The following is a 27,910-nucleotide window of genomic DNA, read 5'->3' on the forward strand; positions in this document are numbered from 1 at the left end:
TGGTAGTGTCCTGCCATTGGTAATTGTTATTTTAAGACTCAGCAGCTAATATTGTCTCCCAGGAAACAGATTCAGTAACATTTAGTTTTTCCACCTTTAGAAGAAAAGGACAAAATCCCCAACGGAAGACTCTCCCAACTTGGTTCTCTGCTCTTGCTGCCCTGAAGTTATTTCCCACACACACCATTGGTAGACAGAAATGGAACTACTCTTTTGCTCACAGACTATTCATTTGTTCACACGTTCATAAATAGTCATTGAGTGCCTACAGTGTGCAGGCATTGGTGACAACCTGGTGAACTGTACAGGCCCTGCCTCACAGAGCTCACAGTACAGCAGGAAAGAGACAAAGGAGGAGTGGGAATGAATCTTGCTCCTCATATTCAGTGGTGAAAAATAACCCAACCTACTTTCCAATTCAAGCTCCCATTCCCCCAGAGTAACAGAAACTTCATCGCAGCCCATTAGAGACCTCCTCTTTTCATGGGTTGTGTGTAATTTTGGAGATGGGTCTTAGAAAGTATTGAGGAGCTCCTGAGGTTGGATTAGGAAGGTGACACTGTCTCCTGAGGCCACTTGAGGTTACCTGAGCACATGCATCTGCTGAGACATCCAGCATTCCATCTGATGCTTGATATCAACGTACACAGTCACCACTGAGAGGTGACCACTGACCCATCTCTGCAGACTTTTATGTCCAGCGGTATTCTGTGCCTAAGCTGTGCTTGTAGGGATAGGAATTACTCTGCCACATGGTGTTCTGAGACCCTAGACTCACTCCATACCTGTTCATCTGCTAGAGTTCTGCTACCAACCTGGGTCTCCATATCTGTGCTCAGATTCCACAAACCTGACTGTATCAGGTCTTTCTGCCACCCATCCTCATTCTGTCACTAAACAGTTTGCTGAAAGTCTCTAGCCTGAAACCTTTCTTATGGTGACGCAGAGACCCACTTTTCTTCCATTTTGTGGCTTCACTGTCCTCTATGTCTTTAGCATCCTCTCCATGCAGTCAGCAGTGGAGAAGATGAAGTGTGGGGGACTGACTGGGGGTCTCTGAGTCCAGGTATGGAAGAGCAGAGATCATTTTTATCAACAATCCATGGGTCTGTCCATGGGTCACACTTAGGTATTGTCTCACCTGACTGCAAGGGAATCTGAAAAGTGTCAGCTAGCTGTGTGTCCAAGAGGAAAAAGAAACAGGTTTTGGTGAGCAGAGTAGCAAATTCTGCCATGGAGGGGAAGCCCTTCTTCCTCTAAAATGTTGAAGGAATCTTTTATTTTCTGTTCTCTACATTGTTCCTCCAAAGCAACAAGAGTATAATAGCCTCACAGGGAAGTTATGATATATTACCCAGCCACACACATCATTTAAACTGTTGTGAGTGCTTTGCCAGCAGAAGTATGGGATGCTCTGGGAGCACACATAGGTCTTAAGGTAATTCAGCAAGTGAAAATGGAGAAAAGACTGATTTGGGGTTCATGGAGCAAAGCAGGTGTTAGGAGTCCAAAGCATTGGGTAGAAGAACAACAAGGCTGGGAAGATTGGGTAATGTGATCCCCTATTGATGACTTATAACATATCATCTAATTAATTTGGCACTTATATAATGCCAAAGTATTCCTTTTATTAAGGAGACTTCCCTCACTAAAGATTTTTAGTTTTAGTAAAAATCTTTTTTAGGCCTCGCCCCATTCACTGGGTTGGTCACTTTCAAAGTGTGTGACATAGAAACTAACAATAGTTAAAATATGCCATTTGGGGGCACATGGGTGGCTCATTCGATTAAGCATCTGACTCTTGATTTTAGTTCAGGTCATGATCTCAGGGTTGTGAGATTCAGCCCTTCACTGGGCTCCCCACTCAGGCATAGTTTGCTAGAGATTCTCTCTCTCCCTCTCCCTCTCTTTCAAAAAAAAAAATATATATATATATATATGGCCATTTTGTGTAGCCTTCATGTTTGCATCAACTGATATGCAGCCCTGACCAACAAAACAACCTGGAAATATCTGTTGAGGGCTCACCATATACCAGCATTGTCCAACTACTGAGGATAAGTTTTAAAAAGAAAAAAAATTAATAAACCAACGTCCTTAGTCTTCTAATTTAGTTGTAGAAATACTGCTAACAATCATTTACCCTTTCTCTCACTGTTTCAACGAGGTGGCTCTGACGACGACGAAATCAAAGATGAGAGTAGACAGAGAAAGTGTTAATTGAAAAGGACACAAACCAACCCAGAAAAGAGAAGGGAAGAAAGGGTTGGAGTAGGCTGCTATGAATTGATATCAACTGAGACCAAGTCGCAAGGGAACACAATGCAAGCAGACGAAAATGAGGTCAGAAGGCGATGAGGACAGATGAAGACAGATGAGGACAGATGAAGAAGAGCAAAGGAATTTGGACTGTGTCAACTACTCCAAAGTTTGTGCAAACCATTTGCTGATCCATATCTTGATTTTGTAAGTTATCGACCATTTTATAAAACTCTCAAATTGGTAAGTATAGAAAAGGGAAGAATTCTCCGTATAAATGCTATTGGCTAAATACCCTAATGTATCAATAGGACTATCTCTAATTTCTAGCGCATACCCACATATGTGTATGTGTGCACACGTTATCCTCAGAAGACTTTATAAGGGGCATGGAGAATTCGTTAGGAACCACAATGAAATTTTTAAGAGAAAAACTTCATAACAGGGAAATTAAATGCTAAATCTGTAATATTCCCTAGTCATAGCAGGATGTAGCCTGTATAGAAGAATGATAATGAGCTTTCAGAATCAACCATAATTGGATTCAAGTCCAGGCTCCCTACCTTCTGTGCTCTGTTGGTCAAATCAAATTGCTTGAGCTCTCTGAACCCCAATGTACTTATTTAATAGGATGAAAATAATCTCTTTGTCACTAGAAATATGGTGAGAATTAAATGAGATAGCATCTGTGAACACCCAGCACTGTTCTAGCACATCATGTGTGATCAATAAACGATAATTCCCTTACATTCCCTCATACTGATGTGGAATTAATAAACACCAGGCTTGGCAGAGGTCACCGCGGGGAGGCAGGGTAGGGGCAGCATGGCAGCCTCCTTACGGCTCCGCGGAGCAGTCTCTGGCCTCCGGTATTGGAGCCGCTGGCAACGCCCGGCAGCATACAGCCTTGCCACTGTATGTTCTAGGTCAATGGCTTCTAAGACTCCAGTTGGACTCATTGGACTGGGCAACATGGGCAATCCAATGGCAAAAAACCTCATGAAACATGGCTATCCACTCATTATTTATCATGTGTTCCCTGATGCATGCAAAGAGTTTCAAGATGCAGTGAACAGGTAGTGTCTTCCCCAGCAGATGTAGCTGAAAAAGCTGACAGAATTATTACAATGTTGCCCACCAGTATCAATGCAATAGAAGCTTATTCTGGAGCAAATAGAATTCTGAAAAAAGTGAAGAAAGGCTCACTATTGATAGACTCCAGTACTACTGACCCTGCAGTTTCAAAAGAATTGGCCAAAGAAGTTGAGAAAATGGGAGCAGTTTTCAAGGAAGCCCCTGTTTCTGGTGGTGTGGGAGCTGCTCGGTCTGGGAACCTCACATTTATGGTGGGAGGAGTCGAAGATGAATTTGCTGCGGCACAGGAGTTGCTGGGGCGCATGGGCTCCAATGTGGTGTATTGTGGAGCTGTTGGGACCAGGCAGGCTGCAAAGATCTGCAACAACATGCTGTTAGCTATTAGTATGATTGGAACTGCTGAAGCTATGAATCTTGGAATCAGGTTAGGGCTTGACCCAAAACTACTGGCTAAAATCCTAAATATGAGCTCAGGACGGTGTTGGTCAAGTGATACTTACAATCCTGTGCTGGGGGTGATGGATGGAGTTCCGTCGGCTAATAACTATCAGGGTGGATTCGGAGCAACACTCATGGCTAAGGATCTAGAGTTGGCACAAGACTCTGCCACCAGCACAAAGAGCCCAGTCCTTCTGGGCAGCCAAGCCCATCAGATCTACAGGATGATGTGTGCGAAGGGTTACTCAAAGAGAGACTTCTCGTCCATCTTCCAGTTTCTACGAGAGGAGGAGAGCTTCTGAGTTTGCCCTTGGCCGTGGATACTGTTGGACACCGTTGGACACCAAACTATCTTGGAGCCTCCTTATAGCTCACTCCACAAATAAATGGGTCTAATCAAAGGTCACCTGTCTGCTTTTGATTGTCTAGGTCCCAGTAAACCATAGGATTTTTTCACCCATTTTTAACTGCTAATTCTTTTTATCTATTTAGCAAACATTTGTTACTGGAATTTGTTTTCCTGCAAGCCACTGATGGTCTCTGCTAACCAGCTGATTAACCTTTTTCAAAAGTTTGGTCCCTGAGCATCTTCAACTGCATCATTGCATACTTCAGTCAGGGCGTTATTTACTCCACTTCATAAATAAAACCAAACATGTTTTCGCCAGGATGAAACTGATCTGAAAGAAAAGAAAAGAAATTGATATGGGGAATGGAGGTAGAAAAGGGGGAAGTATAGTGACTACCTGTGTCACTTGGGAAGTTTGTCCTGTTACCCAAGTGGTGGTATTCGTGCAGTATTGGGGTCACCAATTTTCCAGGGAGTTGATAAAGCTAGAGAACTCCTTGCTGCATGTTTTAGAATTTGGACTCTGTTACATTACCTTAGTGTGTCCTTATTACAACTCCCAATACTCATCAAACTTGTTTTTTATATTTTTGCTTCCTTGTACATTCTTACTACCTGTTTTTTGACTTCAAAAGAATGACATCTTTAGAATTGTTTCGGAGCCAATGATGATATATGCTTTAGATAATTATTACATTATTCTAAATATAACTGTATTATTTTGAATTCAAATAAATTTCTATGCAGATAATAAATAAATAAATAAATAAACACCAGGCTTGCCATTTGGCCATTCACAACATAGCAGAAGGCCCAGCGGTGGTTAGCCTTGGAAAGAAAGATACTGAGAATGGTCTGAGATAGACAATAAGATGAGGAAGCCCCAGCAAGCATCACATGATGGAAGGAGTTACTTTGTATTTCAATCATAAGCAAAATTCAAATTATCATCAACAGCATTGGTACAAGAAGAATAAAATGCTCTAATAAAATAGGCCTGAACTTTTCTTTTCTTAAGAATTTGAGAAATTGGGGGCGCCTGAGTGGCTCAGTGGGTTAAAGCCTCTGCCTTCAGCTCAGGTCATGATCTCAGAGTCCTGGGATCGAGCCCTGCATCGGGCTCGCTGCTCACCAGGGAGCCTGCTTCCTCCTCTCTCTCTCTCTGCCTGCCTCTCTGCCCACTTGTGATCTCTGTCTGTCAAATAAATAAATAAAATCTTTTTTACAAAAAGAATTTGAGAAATTAATTTTGTCCACTTTTTGCTAATCTCCTTTGGGAGGCAGTAAGAAATGTGAATGGGAAAGGCAAGTGAGGGAATGTTTTAACCACAATTTGGACAATAATTTAAAAGTTGGTTCTAAAGAAAGAGTCCTTTACTACTGTGCAGTTAATCTGCTCCCAACTACTTTGTATGCTCCAATAACTAAAGGTGACCTCTTCCTTCACTGTTCACAGATGTGCATTTTCCCCCAGACACAGTCACTTAACTCCTAGTAAGTGCAACACTTATAACTCTCAAATTTTTAAATCAAATGGCTAGAGGCTATACAAGATCCAGAACAACACAAGCTAAATCATAATTTGTGTCTGGAATACAGTTTGATGTCACAAAATTACAGGGCAACAGAGAAACATTAAAAGATAAATTATGTAGTTTTATGAAATGATTAAAATAGGGGCAGGATTTGGGAGAGCACCCAAAATACAAAACAAGGTGATTTGAGAATGTCACATGTGTCCATTTGGCATGTCCATTTTTACTCTATGAAAGAAAAATCTAGAAAGGAGGATGGTGGCAAATGAAACTAACCTAAAGTGTTATGAGTCTGTTTTGGCAAAGCACCGAGAGAGGTGGAATTAGTCAAGATTCATTAGGCAATCACCGTGCCTACAGGGAGGCAGCAGGTGCTCACAGAGCCCTCTCATCAATGTTAGATTCTCATAAACTCCTGAGGGATGCTTCGTGTGTCTTGATAGTTTCTCCAAACACCGAACAAAGACCAGGCAGTATTATCTGCTTCACTAATTTCAAGCCTTTTCAAATGATAAGCAAACCTATATACCAACAATGAACAGACATGATGTGTTGGTGTTCATTGATACTCTTCCTGCTTGGTGCCATCAGCCCCTCAATCCATAAACTCTTGAGCTCCTTCTGTGCCCCAGCCACTGATCTGACTGCTTTCAAAGACTTCCCATTGCAGGGAGGAGTTAGACAGGTAAGTAGAGAGATGCGGTAGTTTCTGATCAGTGAAATGGAAGAGGTAACCAGGAGGCGTAATGAGAGCAGGAGGACTGTGTTTAACCTCAACTGGACAGTGGGGAGCTCAAGAAGCCTTCCTAAAAGACACAACATCTGTGGCACCTGGGTGGCTCAGTGGGTTAAACCTCGGCCTCCGGCTCAGGTCATGATCCCAAGGTCCTGGGATCAAGCCCCACATCGGGCTCTCTGCTTAGCAGGGAGCCTGCTTCCCTTCCTCTCTCTGCCTGCCTCTTTGCCAACTTGTGATCTCTGTCTGTAAAATAAATAAATAAAATCTTTAAAAACAACAACAAAAGACATAACATCTCTCTGACTAGGGGTTGTTTTGTCTTTGTTGGGGGGTAGCGCTAGGTTTTTAAAAGGAAGCAGGAACTATTTTAACAAATAGATCAGGGCAAGTTGGTGGTGATAATAACGGCCCGGGTAGCCAAGAGATGCTGTGGAAAGGCTCAAGGCAAAACTACCACAACCTTTGGGGGCTGATATTTGGGGTTCCATCTAGTATGGAGTGGAGGGCACAAAGGGTTAAAGATGGTGAGAGAAGTGCTGAGAAGTCAGTCAGGTTAAAGAGAGAGAGGCAGAAGCCACATCCTGAAGAGCCTTGTATGCCCCAAGGAGTGTGAATTTTATCCTAAAAGCAGTACGAAGTCACTGTAGGATTTTAGCAGGGAAGTTCACAGTTTTAGATTTGTGTTCTTCTCACTGCAGCCGAGGTAGAAAAATCCCAAGATCACTGGTGAAACAGATTTACTCAAGAGAGAATAGGATGCTGTTACCCTCTCTGGCTCCCTACAAGTACAGTGCAGGAGAAGAAACGTTTGGAGAAAAGAGGAAAGGAGAAAAGAGTTTAGCAAATGTTGAATTTATGGTGCCTGTGCTACGTTCCAGGGAATGTGTCCACTTTGATTTATGAAAGCGGTTTGGCTGATGGTACAGATCTGGGACCCTGGTGACTGTGGGTGCCATGGAGTCAGGGCTGGTGCTCAGCTGTTATGCTCTAGCACAGCTCTGTCAGACACTTATGGCCAGAATCTGTTCCAATTTGTCAGTGCCCACCCATGCCAGGTGCTAAATGTGTGACTATTACCTCTGTACAAGAGGATCCAGAATGACAATAGAGAAGGGTTGAGGGTGGAACCCTAGGAAATGTTCACGTGTTTACGAGAGGACCAGAGATGAAGGGGGAGGGTGGAGGGAGCGAGGAGGAAGAAGGAGAGGTTGGAGATTTATAGCAGTGAACACCAGGAGGAATGTTTCAAACTGAGAATCAGTAGTGTCTGGGGAAGGGAAGCATATGAAGGAGAGAAGACACTGAACACGTTTATATTTTGAGAGACAGATTAAGTAGGTAGAGGAAGGGTAATGCAACTGGAGAGAGCAGAGATGATGAAGAGAACAACATCCTTGAAGAAATAGGAAAAGATGAGGTACAGAGCCTTCTAACATGTGGATCTTTGTAATTATATGAGGAGGACGTGGGGAAGGATTGAGAGAGGGGATTAGCAGACAGTTAGGGAAGTTCCTCTCATGATGCTTATGGCTAGAATTTCAGCGGGAAGCTTTCAGAAAGTTGATGTGTAGGAAACTCAGAGAGAATGTCCTAGGTCGAAATGTGAAGAGTGTGAAGAAACTCACCAGAGCTAGGTGGAGAATGTATACTTACAGATGCTCACCAAAGTTTAACTTGTTTTTCTAAGAGCTCTCTAGAGACTGGGTATAAAAACAGGAGAGGCAACCCCCTCATTTGGTGTAGCAGTGGAATTTTGCTGGAAAGATGAGGAAGCAAGAAAGTTGTCAAAGAACGTTATCAATGGCATCATGACGTCTACGCTTTGAGACAGGAAGAGAAATGAAGGAGAGCAAGGAAGAACAGAGGATCAAGAAAATTGGAGAACAGGTACAATGTGGGCATAAAAGGAAGAGGGCTAGAATAAAAGGAAAAGGTAATGGAAAAAATGTAGAACTTTAAGATTTTGCTAGAGGAGCTCTTCTGAATGCTGTGAGGTAGTCCAGAGCGGAAAGGGACTGCATGCTGGGGAGCTTGATGGAGCAGCAGAAATGGAAGAACTGAGGAGAGAGGGTGCTGGCTATGCTCTCCACGTCAGAGCAATCCTCCGATGCAACACTTATCCTTTTCTGTGAGTCTCCCATTGGGGTGTGCAATGTACATGCATAGTCTCACAGCCTTCTTCAAGAAGGCACCATTACTGTGTGTTACGTGTGACAAACTAGGGGTCAGAAAGTTAGGCCACTTGCCTCTGGTCACACAACTGGGAGTAGGTCAAGCTGTGTTTCAAACACAGTTCTCTTTGATTCCAAAACCTAGGCTCCTTCAGTAATAGTGGGGTTTGAGTTGAAGAGGGGGACAGTGAGCCAGTGCACCCAGAGGTCCCACAGATCTGTCTCTTGTTTCAACAGTGTGTGGACTGAACAGACCCAGGGATGCCCCTTCTTTCAGCCTCTGACAACCTCCAACCTTTTTCTAGTCACAACATTCAGAGCCGTATTCTTTGCCACCCTCTGCCTCTGAGACCAGCCAACACCTTACTCCAGGCTTAGCTCCTAATTGCCAGTCAACCATGAGCTCTCGGATTCGGCAGTATTATTCCACCCAGGTGAAGGCGATCAGCTGCCTGGTCAGCAGGCATCTGCGGGCCTCCTGCACCTACCTCTCTCTGGGCTTCTATTTCTGCAGCAAGGATGTGACTCTGGAGGCTGTGGGCCACCTCTACCACCAGTTGGCTGAGAAGTGTGAGGGTACTGAGCTTCTCTGGAAGATGCAAAACCAGTGCAGCAGCCATACCCTCTTCCAGGACATGCAGACGCTGTCCCAGGATGAGTGGGTAAGACCCTGGATGCCACAGAAACCGCCTGGTTCTGGAGAAGAATCTGAACCAGGCCCTTTTGGATCTGCGTGCCCTGGGTTCTGCCTGCGAAGATCCTCAGCACTGTGACTTCCTGGAGAAGCACTTCCTGGATGAGGAGGTGAAACTTATTAAGGAGATGAGCGACCACCTGACTAACCTCCACACTCTGGCGCTGGCCTGGGCAAGTATCTCTCTTCCGAAGGCTCACCCAAGCATGACTGGGAACCTCTGAAGCCCAGTAGCCTTTGGGGGCCACTCTGGGATCCCTCTGGTGCCAGAGCTTGAGGGTGAGCCTTCTCTGCAGCCACCAGGCAGCTTTTTAACCACCTGGGAACCCTATCCCAAGCCTTGAACCAAATGGAAACACTAAAGCTTTTTGAAAAAGGAAGGAAGAAGGAGGGAAGGAGGGGAAAAGGAAGGAAGGAAAGAAAGGAGGGAGGGAGGGAGGAAGAGAGAAGGCAGGAGGGAAAGAGGGAGGGAGAGAGAAGAAAGCAAGCAAGCAAGCAAGAAAGAAATGGGGGGGAAGGAGGAAGGGAGGAAGGAAAGATAGAGGGAAGGAAATGAAAGGGAGGAAGGGAAGGAAGGATGAAGGGAGGGAGAAAGGAAGAGAGAAAGGAAAGAAAAGGAAACAAAACAAAATAAAAGGAAAAAAGACAAAAAGGAAGAAAAGAAAAGAAAAGAAAAAGAAAGAGGGGGCAGTGAGATGCAGCCGTTACTGAGTGTGAAGAGTGACGAGCTATGCCAGCTGTGAAGAAGAGAGAGCTGAAAGGGCCAACCCCTCAAAGAAAGGCTTCTGCAGGAGCAAGCAGGAGTAGTGGTTTACTAGGAGTGCTGGGGATTGGGAGAATGCCCTTCTGCCCCCATCCTGAGATGCTTAGGCAGAGCTCACTGATGAGTCCTGGGGCAATCAGTCCTTTCCAGACTCCAAGCAGAGTGTTGGTAAGAAAGATCATGTTGCTTTCAAAGAAACCCGAGTCTAGATTTGAAGGCAAACATGAGACTGGATGGTTCCTAAGCCTGACCGTACACTGCAAATTTCTGGAGTGCCCAGGTAAATAAAATAACTCAGGAGGACCTAGGTGTCTGTAGAAGAGCCTGCTGTAGCTGAAATGATCACATTTCCAAGGACATGGAATGTCAGCTGACAAAAAACAGCCAGGGAAGTGATCCAGCGAGCTCCATAAGGAGAACAATGAAGGCTTTGGCTGCTAGGCAAATCATTCTCATCATTGAAGACTCTTAAAGGTTTTGCTGATTATCTCATGTCTCTTAATCGCCATCCTTTTTGTTCCTGTGATGTCCGATTTTGTCTTCTATCAAGCTATATTTGACTCACTTTATTCATTGTTGTAACTATGTCATTACTGAACGCCCAGTAAGTGGCTTGTTCATCCTAACCAAGTGCTAAGCACCCTGTAGGTGCTTGATAGGCATTTCGGTGAATCTCTGGAGGAAACAACAAAAGCTTTTTTTTTTTAAAGATTTTATTTTATTTAACAGAGAGAGATCACAAGTAGGCAGAGAGGCAGGCAGAGAGAGAGGAGGAAGCAGGCTCCCTGTGGAGCAGAGAGCCCGACGCGGGGCTCGATCTCAGGACCCTGAGATCATGACCTGAGCCGAAGGCAGCGGCTTAATCCACTGAGCCACCCAGGCACCCCAACAAAAGCTTTTAATGTACCATCTGGTGTCCATTTTCATCATCTCATTAATATATATTTCTGTGGTTTACACATTGTTTTATATTTTCTTTTGAGAACTTGAAGGCCAGGAGGCAGGATGTGCTCTGGGAGAGCTCTAGGGGGTCATAACATAGAGCGTCCAGGAAAAGTGACCTTGGTTTGGCCCCAGCCCTGCCCATGGCGCACAGACAACTGGGAGAAGGAAGTGGGTCCTGTGGAATCTTCACAGACCTGAGTTCTCAGGCATGACCCAAAGGTAAGGAGACTTTGCAGCCCACTTTTGTTAGTTAATCAAAGAGAAATGATTTGCTTTGCTGAAATAGAAATTGCATTTTCCAAAGAGTATTGAGAATGATTAATAACTCCATTTTTTCCCATCCGTTTCAAGTCTGCCCAGCGTGCCAGTGTATTGTTTAATCAAGAAAATGTATCTCCTCTCTAAGGACCTCACTAACTGGGGGATTCCAAAGTTGTTGATAGGCTATTTTTTGAAAACTACATGTCTGCTCATGAGGATGGATGAGCTGAAAGAGAGAGAATTCAATAACAAATAAATTTGCCGCAAGCTCACAACCCACTGCCTGGTGTCTAAATACCATGAACTATCTGGCCCACAGATATTACTGCTAAACTTCATCACACAGATACATTATGAACCTTTTAATTCTCCTCAGAGGATTAGCTGAACAGCCCAACAGGTCATTTTCACTCACCTTGGAGAGTAATGGCAGAGAAGGCTGTGTGAATCTACTTCCCACACTAAGTCCTCAATTATATTCAGTCATTTGACAGAATGAACCAGAGGCTCTAACACGAAACAGAGCCTGAATGGATCCAGGCAAAAGCTAATGGGAAACTTGTCTATTGAAAAGAATCAGTGCGCACACTGAGACTACCTCTAGCGGATTTGCTTTTTGTTTATTCTTTTGTTTGTTTTTCACTGTGCCTGGCTCATCTGAATTAAGTGTGAGGTCCAGAACAAAGGATTTAGGAGAGTGAGAGGAGAGAGGGGTTGATGTTAGAGAGGCTGCCCCGGGAGAGCTGAATCATTTGTGCTTTGTTCAAAGCTGGGTGAGAAGCTTTGGGTGGGTCTTGAGAAAGGAATCATGTGATCTGACAGGCAGATGCATTTCTTCTTGTTGTTGTTCTTGAACAACAATGTTTATTATCACAATTCTTACATGGTATTGCAATTAACTAAGGAATGACGCTGAAGCACAGTATATCATTTATTCTTGTGGCTTTCTCGTCCAAAATAGACCAATACAATACTTTTTTTTTTAAACTATACTTTTGTCTGAAACAGTTTTCTGTTTTGTGGGTAGGGGAACATTTTTACGTTGAAACTCCAGTGATACAATGGTGGCAGTCATTATATGAATTCTTGATTCGTTCACTAAAGTGTATGCTTTTGCCAATGCCTCTTCCTTCCCGCAGACGGAAGAAGCAATAGAATTAAGAATGAGGCATGGAATGTATCATTATTTTTATTCATTTTACGAAGATTTTATCTCAAACTCAAAAATGTTTGTAACATTTTTATCTCCCAAATCCAATACATACTATATTCTGATAACTAAAAATAGAACGTGAAATTAACAAACTCATTTGTTCTGGCCTTTTTGCCCCGTAGCATTTCATGTATTGGAAAATAATTATGAAAAGGAATATTAAGTCTGTGCAAACATCAATAATTGTTCTGGAACTAATTCTACCTAACATGATTTAATAGGTTTTACAGAATTCTACAAACAACCAATTTAAATTAGACACACCAAGATGTAAATCCATAAACTAACCATCTGGTTCATTGAAAGCCTTGGTGTCAGTCCCCTCTTCATCATGTGTCTGCTCTCACAGTGAGGAAACATTAACAAACATCAGAAGTGACCATGACTCTCAACCCACAAATTTACATGGGTCTGTAAAAAATAGCCACTTATTGTCTTTAATTCCAACTCTGATCCCTCACCCGACTCAACCAGAAGGCAGCAGCGCTCACCAGCTTCCTTGGCTGCCAACTTCTTTACTTGGGAAATATCTCCTGCCCCCTCCTCCCCTTCACTTAAAAATCATTCCCCCCCATCTTCTTTGTTCAAGGCAGTCACTTCAATGATGTCAGACTTTCTAGAAAACAAAGCCAGAAATTATAGTAAAGGTGCCTTCAGTTTTGCTCCTAAAATTAATTTCTTCTGGACTTAAAGGTTTCCTTTTAACAAAGAGAATATAGGGAAACTATTAGGGTGTAACTTTTATGATTAAGTTACAAAAGATTGCAGCTTGTTGCTTGCCCTCTCTGGTCCGTTCGTTCGTTCATTCGTTCTTTCTTTCTTTCTTTTTAAAGATATGATTTATTTGACAGAAAGAAACACAGCGAGAGAGGGAACACAAGCAGAGGGAATGGGAGAAGGAGAAGCAGGTTTCCCGTCGAGCAGGGAGCCCGCCTGGTCCTCTTTCTTGCTCACTCTGATAGAAACTGGCTGCCATGTTCTGAGCTACGGTAAGGACAGTCCTATGTGAAAAGAAACTGAGACCAGCCTCCGGCCAACAGCCAGGGAGGAACTGAGGCCCTCTACCCACGCCCTTGAGACACTGAATCTACCAACAAGCCCATGAAGGGGCTGAGAGTGGCTCCTTCCCCATGCAAGCCTTGAGTTGTGATGATAGCCCTGGCCAACTCTAAGACTCCGGAACAATGCTAAGCTGTGCCCAGATTCAGGAGCTATAAACGCATTGCAACTTCTTTGAGTAGGTCCTGAGAAAGCAGTGGTATGATCTGGTTTGGTTTTAAGATCACTCTCCTGCTGTGTAGAGGATGTGTTTGAGGGGCAAGAGTGACCAAGCCTGGAGCTGTTGGGAGGCTCTGGTGAGAATCCAGCAGAGAGAAACAGCTGTCTCCAACCGGGATGGCAGTAGTGGGAAAGGAGGGATAGTTAAGAGGCTCAGGGCAGAAGGGGGAAAAAAGGGAATACTCAATATTTGAATCATTTTTACAGAAACTGTGAGATATGAATGCTGTTGTTTCAAACCAGTAAGACTTGGATTAGTTGGCTGTGTAGAAGTAACTGACATAAACCACCAAGCATTCGTGGTGCCCTTGTCAAAGTATGAAGTTGAGAGCCAGTGCGTGTGTCTTACACTGTCTGCACACTGTGCCCATCAAGGGTCATTTTCATTATATGTATTAGAAATATCTGTTAGTGAATGAAGAGTGAATGGAAACATAGCAAAGAGATAGCTACACCATAGACAAAGACTTTGAGTAAGGGTGTTTTGGGTATTTTTATAATTTTTTGGCCTGGTCAAAAAACTGAATAACTTGTAGTATTTTAATAAAGTCTTTGAGGTAAATAATGACAGATGAAAATTTACACCAGGGTATAAGCAGTATGTCAAATTAATTAAAAATGAAGTGATTAAATATTTATTATTAGTCATCAATAAATAATATTAAGACAGTAAAGTTCAGACTGAAAATCATGCAAATAATAACAAAAATTTCCCCTTTCCATTTTTTTAAAAAAGATTTTATTTATTTATCTACTTGTCGAAGAGAGAAAGACAGAGAGAAAGAGCACAAGCAGGAGGAGCAACAGGCAGAGGGAGAAGCAGCCTCCCTGCTGAGCAAGGAGCCGGATGCGGAACTCTCTCCCAGGACCTTAGTTCATACCCTTAGCTGATAGCAGCCGCTGAATTGACTGAGCCACCCAGGTGTCCCTCCTTTTTTTTTTTTTAAGATCCATTTATTTATTTGAGAAAGAGAGAAAGTGAGGGGAGGGGCAGCAGGAGAGAATCTTCAAGCAGACTCCTCACTGAGCACAGAGTAGGAAGCATGAGCGGAAACCAAGAATTGGGCACCCAACCAGCGGAGCCAACCAGGAGCCTCACCTCTTTACTTTCTATTAGTGCTTATAATCTGGATCTTATAGAAACAAATAAAATTACTTTCCAACTGTGAATAGTGGATGCCTGGGTGCCTTAGTCAGTTAAGCATCTGCCCTCAGCTCAGGTCATGATCCTGGGGTGCTGGGATTGAGCCCCACATCAGGCTCCCTGCTCGGCAGGAAGCCTGCTTCTCCCTCTCCTTTGTCCCTCAGCTTGTGCGCTCTCTCTCTCTCAAATTAATTAATTAATTAATTAATTATTTTTAAAAAAAGCAATGGTAAATGGTATTATTTGGTTTCACGTGCCAGAAAGAGCCAAGCAGCACTTGGAACAAACATACCAGCACTGACAGAGAGAAATTTCCTCAAGTGACAAACAAGCAATGGGAAGGACTATAGATTTTAGGGCAAATCAGGCCTGTAGAAGTGTGACCCTGAATCAACCACATCGCGCTCATGTTTTTGATCCCATTTTTCTACAACGTTTGTGCGGCTACTACTGCTAACGGTCCCAGAAATCGTGGTGAGATTAAGCATATAAAAATACAGGATGAGGGGCACCTGGGTGGCTCAGTGGGTTAAAGCCTCTGCCTTCGGCTCAGGTCGTGATCTCAGGTCCTGGGATGGAGCCCCACATCAGGTTCTCTGCTCGGCAGGGAGCCTGCTTCCCCCTCTCTCTCCGCCTGCCTCTCTGCCTACTTGTGCTCTCTGTCTGTCAAATAAATAAATTTTTTTAAAAACTTAAAATAAAATACAGGATGACCAATTACATTTTAAACGTCAGATAAACAATGAACAATTTCTCATATACATATGCTCACCCCCCAGATTACGATGATTTACTTGGTGGGAAAGACTGGAGTTCCCCAAGGGAGGGCAGACTACTTGATAAGGGGACTTGAAAGAGGTTGAAGAGAAAAACAGAATACAGAAGCGCTCACAGGTGACACCCCGAATAACTAAGTGAAGAGGCTTTGGGGTTCCTTTCTGAGGCAAATATGGCTTATAGGTACATTAAATCATTAACGGTGTGCCTGTAACTTCGCTGTCCTTTGAGTTGTTTAACCCACGTCTAAAGGGTCGCATTCCCTTTGGAGAACTAATAAATGTATTTTGCTTACCACAAGTTTCCAGCAGAGGGCAGTAAAATGTCACTGAGGGAAACGCGGGTATTAGACAAGCACCTAATAGGAAACTGAGTCCAACTCTGTTTATAAGACTTTCATGAAGAGATGACCTCCCCACCCTTCCCGTGTGTGGACAAGGCTAAGGAGAGCAATGAGAGATATTGTACCTGGAGAATGGCAAGAGCAGGAAGCCAGCACCATTCCTAGACCCCAGAGCCCAGAAGGAAATGATGCTCACGGAATCCTGTAACCATTGCAGCTCTAGCCTCCCTCCCAACGGGAGGTGGTGGTGTGGACAGCTGTGGCCCCAGCCAGAGGTGCAGCCCTGAGCAGGGAGGGAGCAGCAATACAGGTCCCACCTCTCCTTCTGCCCGTTCACTCTCCTTCTCGGGTCTCCCAGGAGCAGAACCCAAGTCTATTGGCAAGGGAGCCCATGTGATACAGTCAGGAGCGCTCAGCCTCCTGAGGCAGTGGCCATGGCACATTGGTCCGGGGGGGGGGGGGGGGGGGACACAGAGTTAAACCAGCACAGTGTCCTTTCCCTAAGTTGCATAGAGGCAGTTTGGACCATCAGCAGTTTGCCTTTTGTTAAAGAAGTGCTTCCATGCTCATTGGAGTTCAATAAATCTGGCCTGGGAAGTCAAATATTTTTATTTATTAAGTACTTAGTAGGTACGAATCAGTAATGCCAGATTCTGGGGCTAGAGGGACTAGTAATAACAATAGCTCACGTTCCTGGCTCACAGCACTGAACAAAATGCTTTACAGGCAATATTTTATTACATCTTCATGTCAGCTCTCTCAGTTATTATTATTGACATCTTACAGATAAATAACTAGGATGCATGGAAGTTAAGTAATTTGCCTGTATCATGAGTTGCCAGAAGAGAAATCACTTTAATCTGACTGCAGACCTTGGTCCCTGACCTGAGGGAACTTAGTCCAGCAGCAAAAACACTGGTTATAGACGAATGAAGCAAAGAAAAAGAAAAAAAGAAAAATTAGTGATAAATGTTATCTGCAGTAACTGTAGGGATTTATGAAACAAGATTGGTGAGCAGCTAACCCAGAATGCAGTGGAGAAGGGGGCCAGGTGCTTATGAGGAAGCCCTGGAGAATGGGGACCCCATCTCAGCCGTGGTGCCTGTCTTAAAAGCATTCAATTATATTCTGCTTCATAGCACAGCTCTTTGGCGCAGAGCCCACAAACCTGCCTTAGTGGGCCTCGGCTCTGGCTACACATGCGGATCACCTGACTACAATGTCCTTGGGGCACCTGGGTGGCTCAGATGGCATCTGACTCTTGGTTTTGGTTCAGGTCATGATCTCAGAGCTAGAGCCCTGTGTGGAGCTCAGCTTGGAGTCTGCTTGTCCCTCTCCCTCCCACTCTGTCCCTTCTCCCACTTGCCCTCTCTCTCTGTCTCTCAAATTAATTAATTAATTTAATTAAGCCTTTTTAAAAAATGTCCTAGACGCCATACCAAACCATTTAAGTCAGAGTTCCTGCAAACAGACTGCTGACATCAGTGTTTTGAAGTCTTCCCCAAGTGAACCTTCTATACAGACAGAGGTAAGACAAAAATGTATTATTCTAAAATCTCATATGAGTAGGAATAGTGTCTTATTTGTTTTACAGCTTGTAACTCGGCCTTACATATAGTCCAATATTTAATTGAACTAACTGGAATCAAATAGCTAGAGAGAATAATTCATGAATGGAAGAAACATAACTTGGAAGGACTCAAATAAAAAAAGGGGAATAATTTCCTTTATTAATGCTCTTTTCTTTGAATCCATAAAGGGTATAGGACCCTCGTAGTTGTCCCAATGAATTATCAGCACACACTATTTTCTCAAGAAACGTATATTCACCCAAAAGTCCAGAAATTAGTTTTCAACTATACCCAGTATTATGTAAGTCAAGGTTAAAAAAAAAAATCACGGAGAGGAAAACTCTGTGAGAGGTCATCACCAGCATGGGCGCATCCTAGGATAGATACTATGTATGATGTGGTAAGGGTAGGAGAGAGAGAACAGTGCATCTCTGGACCACCTGGAATGGGATACAGCCCTGGGGCTCAAGAGAAACAAACCAGAGGGGGAGAAGTAGATTAAGTCAGGTCATTCTCCTGGGCTCTGTGGTGCATTTCGTGGCTTCCCAGTTTAGATAAACTCGTAGTGTGCTTCTGGGTTGAGCTAAAGGAATTCAGGAATTTTAATGGAGTAGTGCATTTGCAAGCCTGTGCTACCTATTTTCAGGAGTTGCTTTGAATAGGAGAGAGAGTGGGTGGAGAACTTGTACTTAGAGAAGTTTGTGCTCTGGTACAAGGGAGAGAAGAGTAGGAGGGAGAGGGCACTCCAGTCCACAGGTATCAGAGCCCAGTGGAGAGAAGTCATGGGCAAGAGCCAGAGAGACTTGAGCTATCCTTGCAGGTGGGAATAGTTGCTCAAGTTCCTGAAGCGTGGGTAACACCTTCACCCCATCTCCAATACTCTTTGATTTAATGTAGGCAGAGTTAGACCCACTTTTTTAGTACAACCTATATGTGGCGGCTTAAACATTTCAGAAACTAAAATAAGCAAATGAGAAAATTGGGCTTCATGAAAAATAAGGCCAGAAAGTATAGTATGAAGGCGGAGTTAATAATAATACTCAATAAAAGTGGAATACCCATTTTGATGCTGAGCATCCTAGTAGCTAAAGCAAAAGAAGAAACAAGATCTATTGCATGAAGATGTACAGTGTTGATAGGAGAAATAGTAACTAGTAACTCAGAAGTACAACAGATTCTTTCCAGAAGCCCCATATCTGAACATTCTCAGGAGACACCAGAAGAATCTTTTCTCTCCAATGAAATATATATATAATATATATAAAACCAATTCCTATACTCTGATGGAAGGATTCATTCCTTCCAATTTCATGTAGCATATGTAATGGAAATATGATTTCTCCAAATAAATTTCCCTTAAATCATTTGTCTAACCTTGAAAACAAAAGAAGAAAAATGAACACAACGGATAGCAAAATGAATGGACCATTAAGGAGACCTCAGAATTTTGTTTTAATTGACTGAATTTGTCAAAAGCTATACTATACTATTGATACTATAACACTGGGGATATAAAGGAAAATTAATATTCACTGCATCAAGACTAACATACTCAAGATTTGAGTTATCAGTTATCATCAGTTATCAGTTATCATGAGTTATCAGTTATCATCGGGAATTAAATCTACCTTCATTAGAGCCAATATATTTAATAACTAATTTGTCAAAATTTGCTGATGCGGCAACTCTTTTGCAGAAATGGGATTTCCAACAATAAGCCATGGATAGCAATAAGATTACTGCATCAAAAATTGGCCCTTGTTTTGTCCTGTCTTAAAATAGTTTGGAGTGAAATCAGCAAAATGGTAAGGTAGGAGTTTCCATTGTTCATCCCCATTAAGATGGCATCTTAAATCATTGGACAAAAAACAGGCCCAATAAAATGTAACAATTGGTTATCCATTTGGAAAAAGAGGCAAGGAGTGAGGGTGAGAAACTATAGAAAGACCAGAAGAAAACAGGTGAATTCCTCTATAGGTAGTGTTAAGCTACTACTGACTTTGTGACCATATATCAGAACATTGACCGGCTTCTAGATCATGGTTAAATGCTAGTAACTGAAACTGTGGTAAAATATAGGATAAACAGGAATAAACAGGGACTACTGTGCTTTCTATTGCTGATTAATTTGAGAGGAACCAGCAGACATAAGACACCATACACATAAATACTTTGGCAAGGATCTCCTTAAAATAGAAACATTCTCCACAGAACCATATTAGTCTTATAATTCCCTGACCCAGACCCAGAATGCCCTAACTTTCAGTGGGCCTGGTTTTTAAAAACCAAGAAATGGACAAGAGATGTGTTTATTATTTGCTGTCATTATTTCTAGGTCCTTTCAGTAAACAGAGCAAGAAAAGAAGTTCGCCTTTTTTTTTGTTTAATTATTAGGCAAATTGATATTTCCAGTATCAGTGGGTTTGTTCTGCACCTTGCTCTTTTGACTTCTCCTGGAAATATTTCTTTGCTATTACATAGAAATCTTCCTAATTATGGCTAAATGATTCTGTGTGGTTTGGATGTTCCAGAGTTTATTCCAGTAGCCCCCAGTGATAGATAGTGGGTTGTCTAGTTCTTTGCTTTAACAACTAATAGCACCTACTTTCTTGGGTGCATATTCTACTCACGGAGGTAGAAGTAGGGCTGTGATTGCTGTGTCAAAGTGTAACAATTGCCAAATTGTATTCCCAGAAAAGGTCTGTTATTTCACTTTGCTTCTAGGCTAGATGAGTAACAAAGTACTATGCTTTCCACTGGTGTGATCAGGGCCAAGGGGAACATTATTATCAGTCCCATCCCAAGAGGTCAGGCTTGAGTTCAGTTGTGTATATGAGGGTGTGGGTTGAAGTATTTCTCCTCTTTTATATTCAAGGACTGAGTCCAAGTCCTATGTCATAAGCTAATAGCAAGATTGACCTGTCTTCTCTCTTGATGAAACCAGGACATAGAGTCCAAGGTTTGGGATTGGCTCGGAATGATTGCCTTAAGTACAAGGCATAGCCAGTGTCTGTGGAAATTTTCATGTTCCAATTCCCTCTCTGGGAGCAGGTTTTTAGAAAATAAATACTAGAAAAACTAACAAAGACCATTATGTTATCATTTAATATTTATTTCAGTGTATGTCTATATAAAATTCTTAAATATTTGAAATGATTTCCAATGATAAGTCACCATCTTGTGATTTGAATCCAATGTGAGAAAATTATTTTTGATAGTAAGACTTAAACTTACATGTTTTTAGTATGGAAAAGGAGAAAAATACAAGTTCTCTTGTAAAGAAAGCTTTAGATAGCCAATCTGCTTCTGTGTGGACAAAACATAGTTTGCTTACTGCAACTAAATTTCTGCACACAATATGCTTCTGTAAAGTTCCTAAATCTAGCTTTTGTTGCAATTCAATTGATCTAACAAACAGTAGTAGGTAAAACAAATTTGACAAATTAGTAAGCTATAAACTGATTCAGGATAGGAAATCAGAAAGGAAGACACTTTGGGCATCTGGTGAGGATGGTTTTTTAGTTAATTTCTTCATGTATTTGAAAGTAAAATATAAATGAAAAAATGCAATATTGGTAATCCTCTTTGTTTCATGCTTCTTAAGTTTTCAATATGTATTTTTTATAAAAGTAAATTTAAAAAACAAAAAATATAGTAAATGTATTTTATATTAAAAGAGCCAGGGTTTGATATTTTCTGTATATGGTATATATTTTATTTTACTTATATAAAGTTTATGTATTTTTTATTTTAAAATGTTCTATATGATTTTGTAGTTTTCTTTGATTGGCAGTTAAAAAAATCAAAGGTGTTTGATATTTTCATTGACTACAAAAGAACAAATTTCTGTTGTTTTAAGCCACCAAATTTGTAATTTACTGCAACAGTCAGAGGAAACTAGTACAGAAGGGGAAGAAATGGAAAAGTTACTAAAGTAATCCTTAAAATGATCATGGTGGGAGGGAATAGCCTGACTTGGTCAATGTAGGTATGTCAACTGATGTGGGTGTGTCGAACAAAATTACAAAGAACCCATTTCTCTTACTGGGTAATGAACATTAAAAAATTTATATAATCTGTAACTCTACCATCTCTGAATTGATTCAAACTATTATGCTAATATAGACAAAGTTTTCAAGACAAATTGCTTAAAAGGCAGAGTTCATTTAAGGCTGAAGGAAATGTGATAGATAGTGGCTTTCTCAGCTTTCTCGGCTACACATGGCTTGCCGTCAAGGATCATTGACAAGCAGCTGGAGAAAATTACCTTTGAACAAATAGTTATAAGGTGGACGCCAGTCTCATGTTACTCTGTCTAACAGTTCAAAGGTGTAGTAAATAGTCAGCATTTCTATGGTTGCTCACCTTCCAAACTTCGCTCCTGTTTGGGATAACTCACAACTGGTCTCAAAGGAACACAGAGTCCTACCTCCATTATAGTAACCAAAGTGGCCTGATTCTCCTCTTTCCCCAGGAGACTTGATGTGGTCATATTACCCAGGCTTAGTTAATCAAACACTCCCACCCAGGACTCTGACTGAATATCCTACACAGGGACACTGAGGCATGACTCAGAGCCACATGGACAGCTACCTCTGCCCAAAGCTTCCTGTTTCTGCCCTTCATCACTGCACTGGTGTTCACCCAGATTGCAAGTTCCGTCTTCCAGAATCCAACTAATGACATGAACTCCCAGTATCCTCCTGATAAATTCTCTTTTTCCTCAAGACAACTGGTGTCAGTTCTGTTATTTCCAGTTTGGAGGTTTCTAACAGATATAATGTCTTAGTATTAGATATAATGGTCTTAGTATTTTTGTATCTCTCTTCATATCTTGGTATTTTTTTAGCAGTTAGGCTTCCTTAATCCAGTGGGATTCCTAACTCAGAGACAGTGAAAATGCAGCCTTAAAATGATTAATGTTGATTATCTTTTCAAGATATACTGAAGTGAATAAAGTAATGGAAACATCTACACGGGTCTTTGTGACAAGCTAGCAAGTGTTTTAGTATCCTTATGATCCCTCAGGATAATGAGAATTCTACTTGATACTTAATCTGCATAAGATAATGGTGATAAGGTATTTTTGTTGATTAACAAAACACTGAAATAGATTAAGTTTATTATCAAATAATGCATACTTCATACCAGTCATTATCTGAAGGAGTATAAACATCTTACCTTATTTAATCCTCATAGTAACCTTATGAGGGAGGTACCATTAAAATTTCGATTCTCATATGGTCTCACTTCTTTGTGGAGCATAACAAAGAACATGGAGGACATGGGGAGATGGAGAGGAGAAGGGAGTTGAGGGAAATTGGAAGGGGAGATGAACCATGAGAGACTATGGACTCTGAAAAACAACCAGAGGGTTTTGAGGGGTGGGGTGTGGGAGGTTGGGGAACCAGGTGGTGGGTATTAAGGAGGGCACGTACTGCATGGAGCACTGGGTGTGGTGCAAAAACAATGAATACTGTTGCGCTGAAAAGAAATTTAAAAAAAATTTCGATTCTCCAAGGGAATAGAGAGACACTGGAGAAAGATCAAATGGGGGAGGGGGCGGTGAGGAGGGCAGTCAACAGTTCTGTTATTCCCCAGCACTCACAACTTTAACCAGTTTAGTAAGTCAGTTCTGGAAGACTTTCTGACTTCTCAGGTGCAACCAGGTCTAGACAATTCAGGCACTGCAAGACTTTATATGTCCTTTATCTACAGCTTAAGTGCTCTCAGAACAGCAGCACATAGAGATGGTATGGCTGGCCTACAGATATAGCCTGAAGTCATCTGAAGAATTTCAAAAATGAATCTGTATTTTAACTTGCTACAGCTATTAATGATTATTTAGAAGGAATAGTAGTGTGTTATCTTAATGTATAATTTTTTCTTTTTAAGAAACACCTTCTTCATCTAGAAAATCATTTGGGATTGCTTAAGGCAATCTCCATTTTGTAACTCCGCTGAAAACCGTATGGAGAATCTTGATACAGAGGTGAAGACTAACACTAATTTTTAACGTCAGCCTGGCTTACATTTCATGGTCAAACTGGTAGATACAGTTGGCTTTTAAGGCCATTCTGTCCTGTCCCATACTTTGACCCAACGATAGTTCACCTCGTTATTGTGGGGGGCTCGAAGCTTCTCACATCAGTAGAGTGGATTGTCTGAAACATAAGGCTATGATCCCGGCACCTCCTGCTTCCTCAGGATCATCCATTTGCTTTGGTTTCTGTGTTCTTTCACTTTATATTCATTCTCAAATTGTCTCTTACCTTCTTCTCCTCCTGGCCCCAACTTTCCCTCTAGAGTTATCCCACAAGGTGTGTTACATAGTGAGGCACCCCAAATTTACTGGTGGGAAACAAGAACTGTTTGATTATTTCTCACCATTCTGTGGAGCAGGAATTTGGACAGGGAAAGCAGAGAGGACTTATCTCCTTGAGCTGCAATGTGCCAGTGGTTTCCTGACTTGCATGTCCCATGCCTCTACCTGGCAGTCATCAATTGTGAGGGCTTGAATGACTCTGCTGAGGTCGTGTTTAGTGCCTTGTGCTTCTTGCTGGCTGTGCTCCCAGTTCTTCTCCATGTAATCTCAAGACCTTTACTCTCCAAATGGTGTCTCCATATGGTCTCTCTATGTGATTTCTCCAGCAGGATAGCCAGACTTTTTACATGGCAGGTCAGGGCTCCCCAGGTTATGAAAGCAATAGCCACTAGGGCTTCTGCCCTTTTGGTGGAAGCAGGTCACTGGGTTAGCTCAGATTCAAAAGAAGGAGATTACACAAGGACTCCTTTGCGAGTTACCAAAGAAAACACTCCAAAGTGCACCAGTGGTGTAATAGGAGCATTTCAGCTGCCTTTGTGTCCAACCATTAAGTGCAGGTACATCTGAACATTTGATAACAGTTCAGATCCTTATTTAATTATCTCCGCACAGATGCAAAAATAATTACTTCATATGCCACTTGCATCATGCTATTATTCTTTCCGTGGGTTAGATCAGAATTGTCATAACTTTGGTCAGAGGTCAGGACAGAATTTAGGACAATGAGCTGTCATTTATCTTTAAAATAAAAGATTAGAACAAAGTAAGAATAAATTTCAAAGAAAAGGAATAGGTAAATCCTATGGATCAATTTTATTAAAGCATCATTCTTAAAGTATAATTTAGGTAATATAACTTAAGGTGTAATTAACATAAACAAGATACACAGATCCTGAGTTGGGCTTTTTTTCCATTTGTTTTTAAATTTTCTTTTAGGGTAACAGTATTCATTGTTTTTGCACCAGACCCAGTGCTCCATGCAATACGTGCCCTCCCTGTTACCCACCACCTGGTTCCCCAACCTCCCACTCCCACCTCTTCAAAACCCTCAGGTTGTTTTTCAGAGTCCATGGTCTCTCACGGTTCATCTCCCCTTCCAATTTCCCTCAACTCCCTTCTCCTCTCCATCTCCCCATGTCCTCCATGTTCTTTGTTATGCTCCACAAATAAGTGAAACCATATCATACTTGACTCTCTCTGCTTGACTTATTTCACTCAGCATAGTCTCTTCCAGTCCCATCCATGTTACTACAAAAGTTGGGTATTCATCCTTTCTGATGGAGGCATAGTACTCCATTGTGTATATGGACCACATCTTCCTTATCCATTCGTCCATTGAAGGGCAACTTGGTTCTTTCCACAGTTTGGGAAACGTGGCCATTGCTGCTATAAACATTGGGGTACAGATGGCCCTTCTTTTCACTACATCTGTATCTTTGGGGTAAATACCCAGTAGTGCAATTGCAGGGTCCTAGGGAAGCTCTATTTTTAATTTCTTGAGGAATCTCCACACTGTTCTCCAAAGTGGCTGCACCAACTTGCATTCCCACCAACAGTGTAAAAGGGTTCCCCTTTCTCCACATCCTCTCCAACACACGTTGTTTCCTGCCTTGCTAATTTTGGCCATTCTAACTGGTGTAAGGTGATATCTCAATGTGGTTTTAATTTGAATCTCCCTGATGGCTAGTGATGATGAGCATTTTTTCATATGTCTGATAGCCATTTGTATGTCTTCATTGGAGAAGTGTCTGTTCATATCTTCTGCCCATTTTCTGATATGATTACCTGTTTTGTGTGTGTTGACTTTGAGGAGTTCTTTATAGATCCTGGATATCAACCTTTTGTCTGTACTGTCATTTGCAAATATCTTCTCCCATTCTATGGGTTGCCTTTTTGTTTTGTTGACTGTTTCCTTTGCTGTGCAGAAGGTTTTGATCTTGATGAAGTCCCAAAAGTTCATTTCTCTTTTGTTTCCTTTGCCTTTGGAGACATATCTTGAAAGAAGTTGCTGTGGCTGATATCGAAGAGGTACTGCCTATGTTCTCCTCTAGGATTCTGATGGATTCCTGTCTCATGTTGAGGTTTTGTATCCATTTTGAGTTTATCTTGTGTACGGTGTAAGAGAATGGCCGAGTTTCATTCTTCTACATATAGCTGTCCAGTTTTCCCAGCACCATTTATTGAAGAGACTGTCCTTTTCCCACTGTATATTTTTTCCTGTTTTGTCGAAGATTATTTGACCATAGAGTTGAGGGTCGATATATGGGCTCTCCACTCTGTTCCACTGGTCTATGTGTCTGTTTTTATGCCAGTACCACGCTGTCTTGGTGATCAAAGCTTTGTAGTAAAGCTTGAAATTGGGTAATGTGATGCCGCCAGTTTTGTTTTTGTTTTTCAACATTCCTTAGCAATTCGGGGTCTCTTCTGATTCCATACAAATTTTAGGATTATTTGTTCCAGCTCTTTGAAAAATACCGGTGGAATTTTGATCGGAATGGCATTAAAAGTATAGATTGCTCTAGGCAGTATAGACATTTCAACAATGTTTATTCTTCCTATCCAAGAGCATGGAACGGTCTTCCATCTTTTTGTGTCTTCTTCAATTTCTTTCATGAGTGTTCTGTAGTTCCTCAAGGACAGATCCTTTACCTCTTTGGTTAGGTTTATTCCCAGGTATCTTATGGTTCTTGGTGCTATAGTAAATGGAATCGATTCTCTAATTTCCCTTTCTGTTTTTTCATTGTTAGTGTATAAGAAAGCCACTGATTTCTGTACATTGACTTTGTATCCTGCCATGTTACTGAATTGCTGTATGAGTTCTAGTAGTTTGGGGGTGGAGTCTTTGGGGTTTTCCATATAAAGAATCATGTCATCTGCGAAGAGAGAGAGTTTGACTTCTTCCTTGCCAATTTGGATACCTTTTATTTCTCTTTGTTGTCTGATTGCCGTTGCTAGGACTTCTAATACTATGTTGAACAAGAGTGGTGAGAGTGGGCATCCTTGTCGTGTTCCTGATCTCAACAGGAAGGCTGCAAGCTTTTTCCCATTGAGGATGATATTTGCTGTGGGTCTTTCATAGATAGATTTTATGAAGTTCAGGAATGTTCCCTCTATCCCTATACTTTGAAGCGTTTTCATCAGGAAGGGATGCTGGATTTGTCAAATGCTTTTTCTGCATCAATTGAGAGGACTATGTGGTTCTTCTCTCTTCTCTTATTGATTTGTTCTATCACATTGATTGATTTGCGAATGTTGAACCAACCTTGCAACCCAGGGATGAATCCCACCTGGTCATGGTGGATAATCTTTTGAATGTGCTGCTGGATCCTGTTTGCTAGGATCTTGTTGAGAATCTTTGCATCCATATTCATCAGTGATATTGGTCTGAAATTCTCCTTTTTGGTAGGGTCTTTGCCTGGTTTGGGGATCAGGGTAATGCTGGCTTCATAAAAAGAGTCTGGAAGTTTTCCTTCTGCTTCAATTTTTTGAAACAGCTTTAGGAGAATTGGTCTTATTTCTTCTGTGAAAGTTTGGTAGAATTCCCCAGAGAATCCCTCAGGTCCTGGGCTCTTGTTTTTTGGGAGGTTTTTGATCACTGCTTCAATCTCGTTACTAGATATCGGTCAATTCTGGTTGTCAATTTCTTCCTGGTTCAATTTTGGGAGTTTATATTTTTCCAGGAATGCATCCATTTCATCTAGGTTGCTTAGCTTATTGGCATATAACTGTTGGTAATAATTTCCGATGATTGTTTCTATTTTCTTGGTGTTAGTTGTGATATCTCCCTTTTCACTTGTAATTTTATTAATTTGGGCTTTCTCTCTTTTCTTTTGGATTAGTGTGGGCAATGGTTTATCGATCTTATTGATTCTTTCAAAAAACCAGCTTCTAGTTTCATTGATACATTCTACTGTATCTCTGGTTTCTACCTCATTGATCTCTGCTCTAATCTTGATTATTTCCCTTCTTGTGTGTGGAGTTGGTTTGATTTGTGGTTGATTCTCCAGTTC

The 27,910-nt window shown here is 41.8% G+C and overlaps 1 protein-coding gene and 1 pseudogene across 1 annotated transcript; both read left to right on the plus strand.

Annotated features, from left to right (window-relative positions):
- Positions 1–3,054: 3,054 nt before the first annotated feature.
- Positions 3,055–4,109, plus strand: LOC123942336 (3-hydroxyisobutyrate dehydrogenase, mitochondrial-like). The gene is given in 2 exon segments (XM_046006214.1): positions 3,055–3,325; positions 3,328–4,109. Coding segments are annotated over 2 exon segments (1,008 nt in total). The 5' UTR covers positions 3,055–3,084; the 3' UTR covers positions 4,095–4,109.
- A 4,875-nt stretch (positions 4,110–8,984) lies between these two features.
- Positions 8,985–9,557, plus strand: LOC123942167 (annotated as a pseudogene).
- The last annotated feature ends 18,353 nt before the right edge of the window (positions 9,558–27,910 follow it).

The sequence above is a fragment of the Meles meles genome, chromosome 5 (genome assembly GCF_922984935.1).
Source record: "Meles meles chromosome 5, mMelMel3.1 paternal haplotype, whole genome shotgun sequence".
In the NCBI taxonomy this organism is placed as follows: domain Eukaryota; kingdom Metazoa; phylum Chordata; class Mammalia; order Carnivora; family Mustelidae; genus Meles; species Meles meles.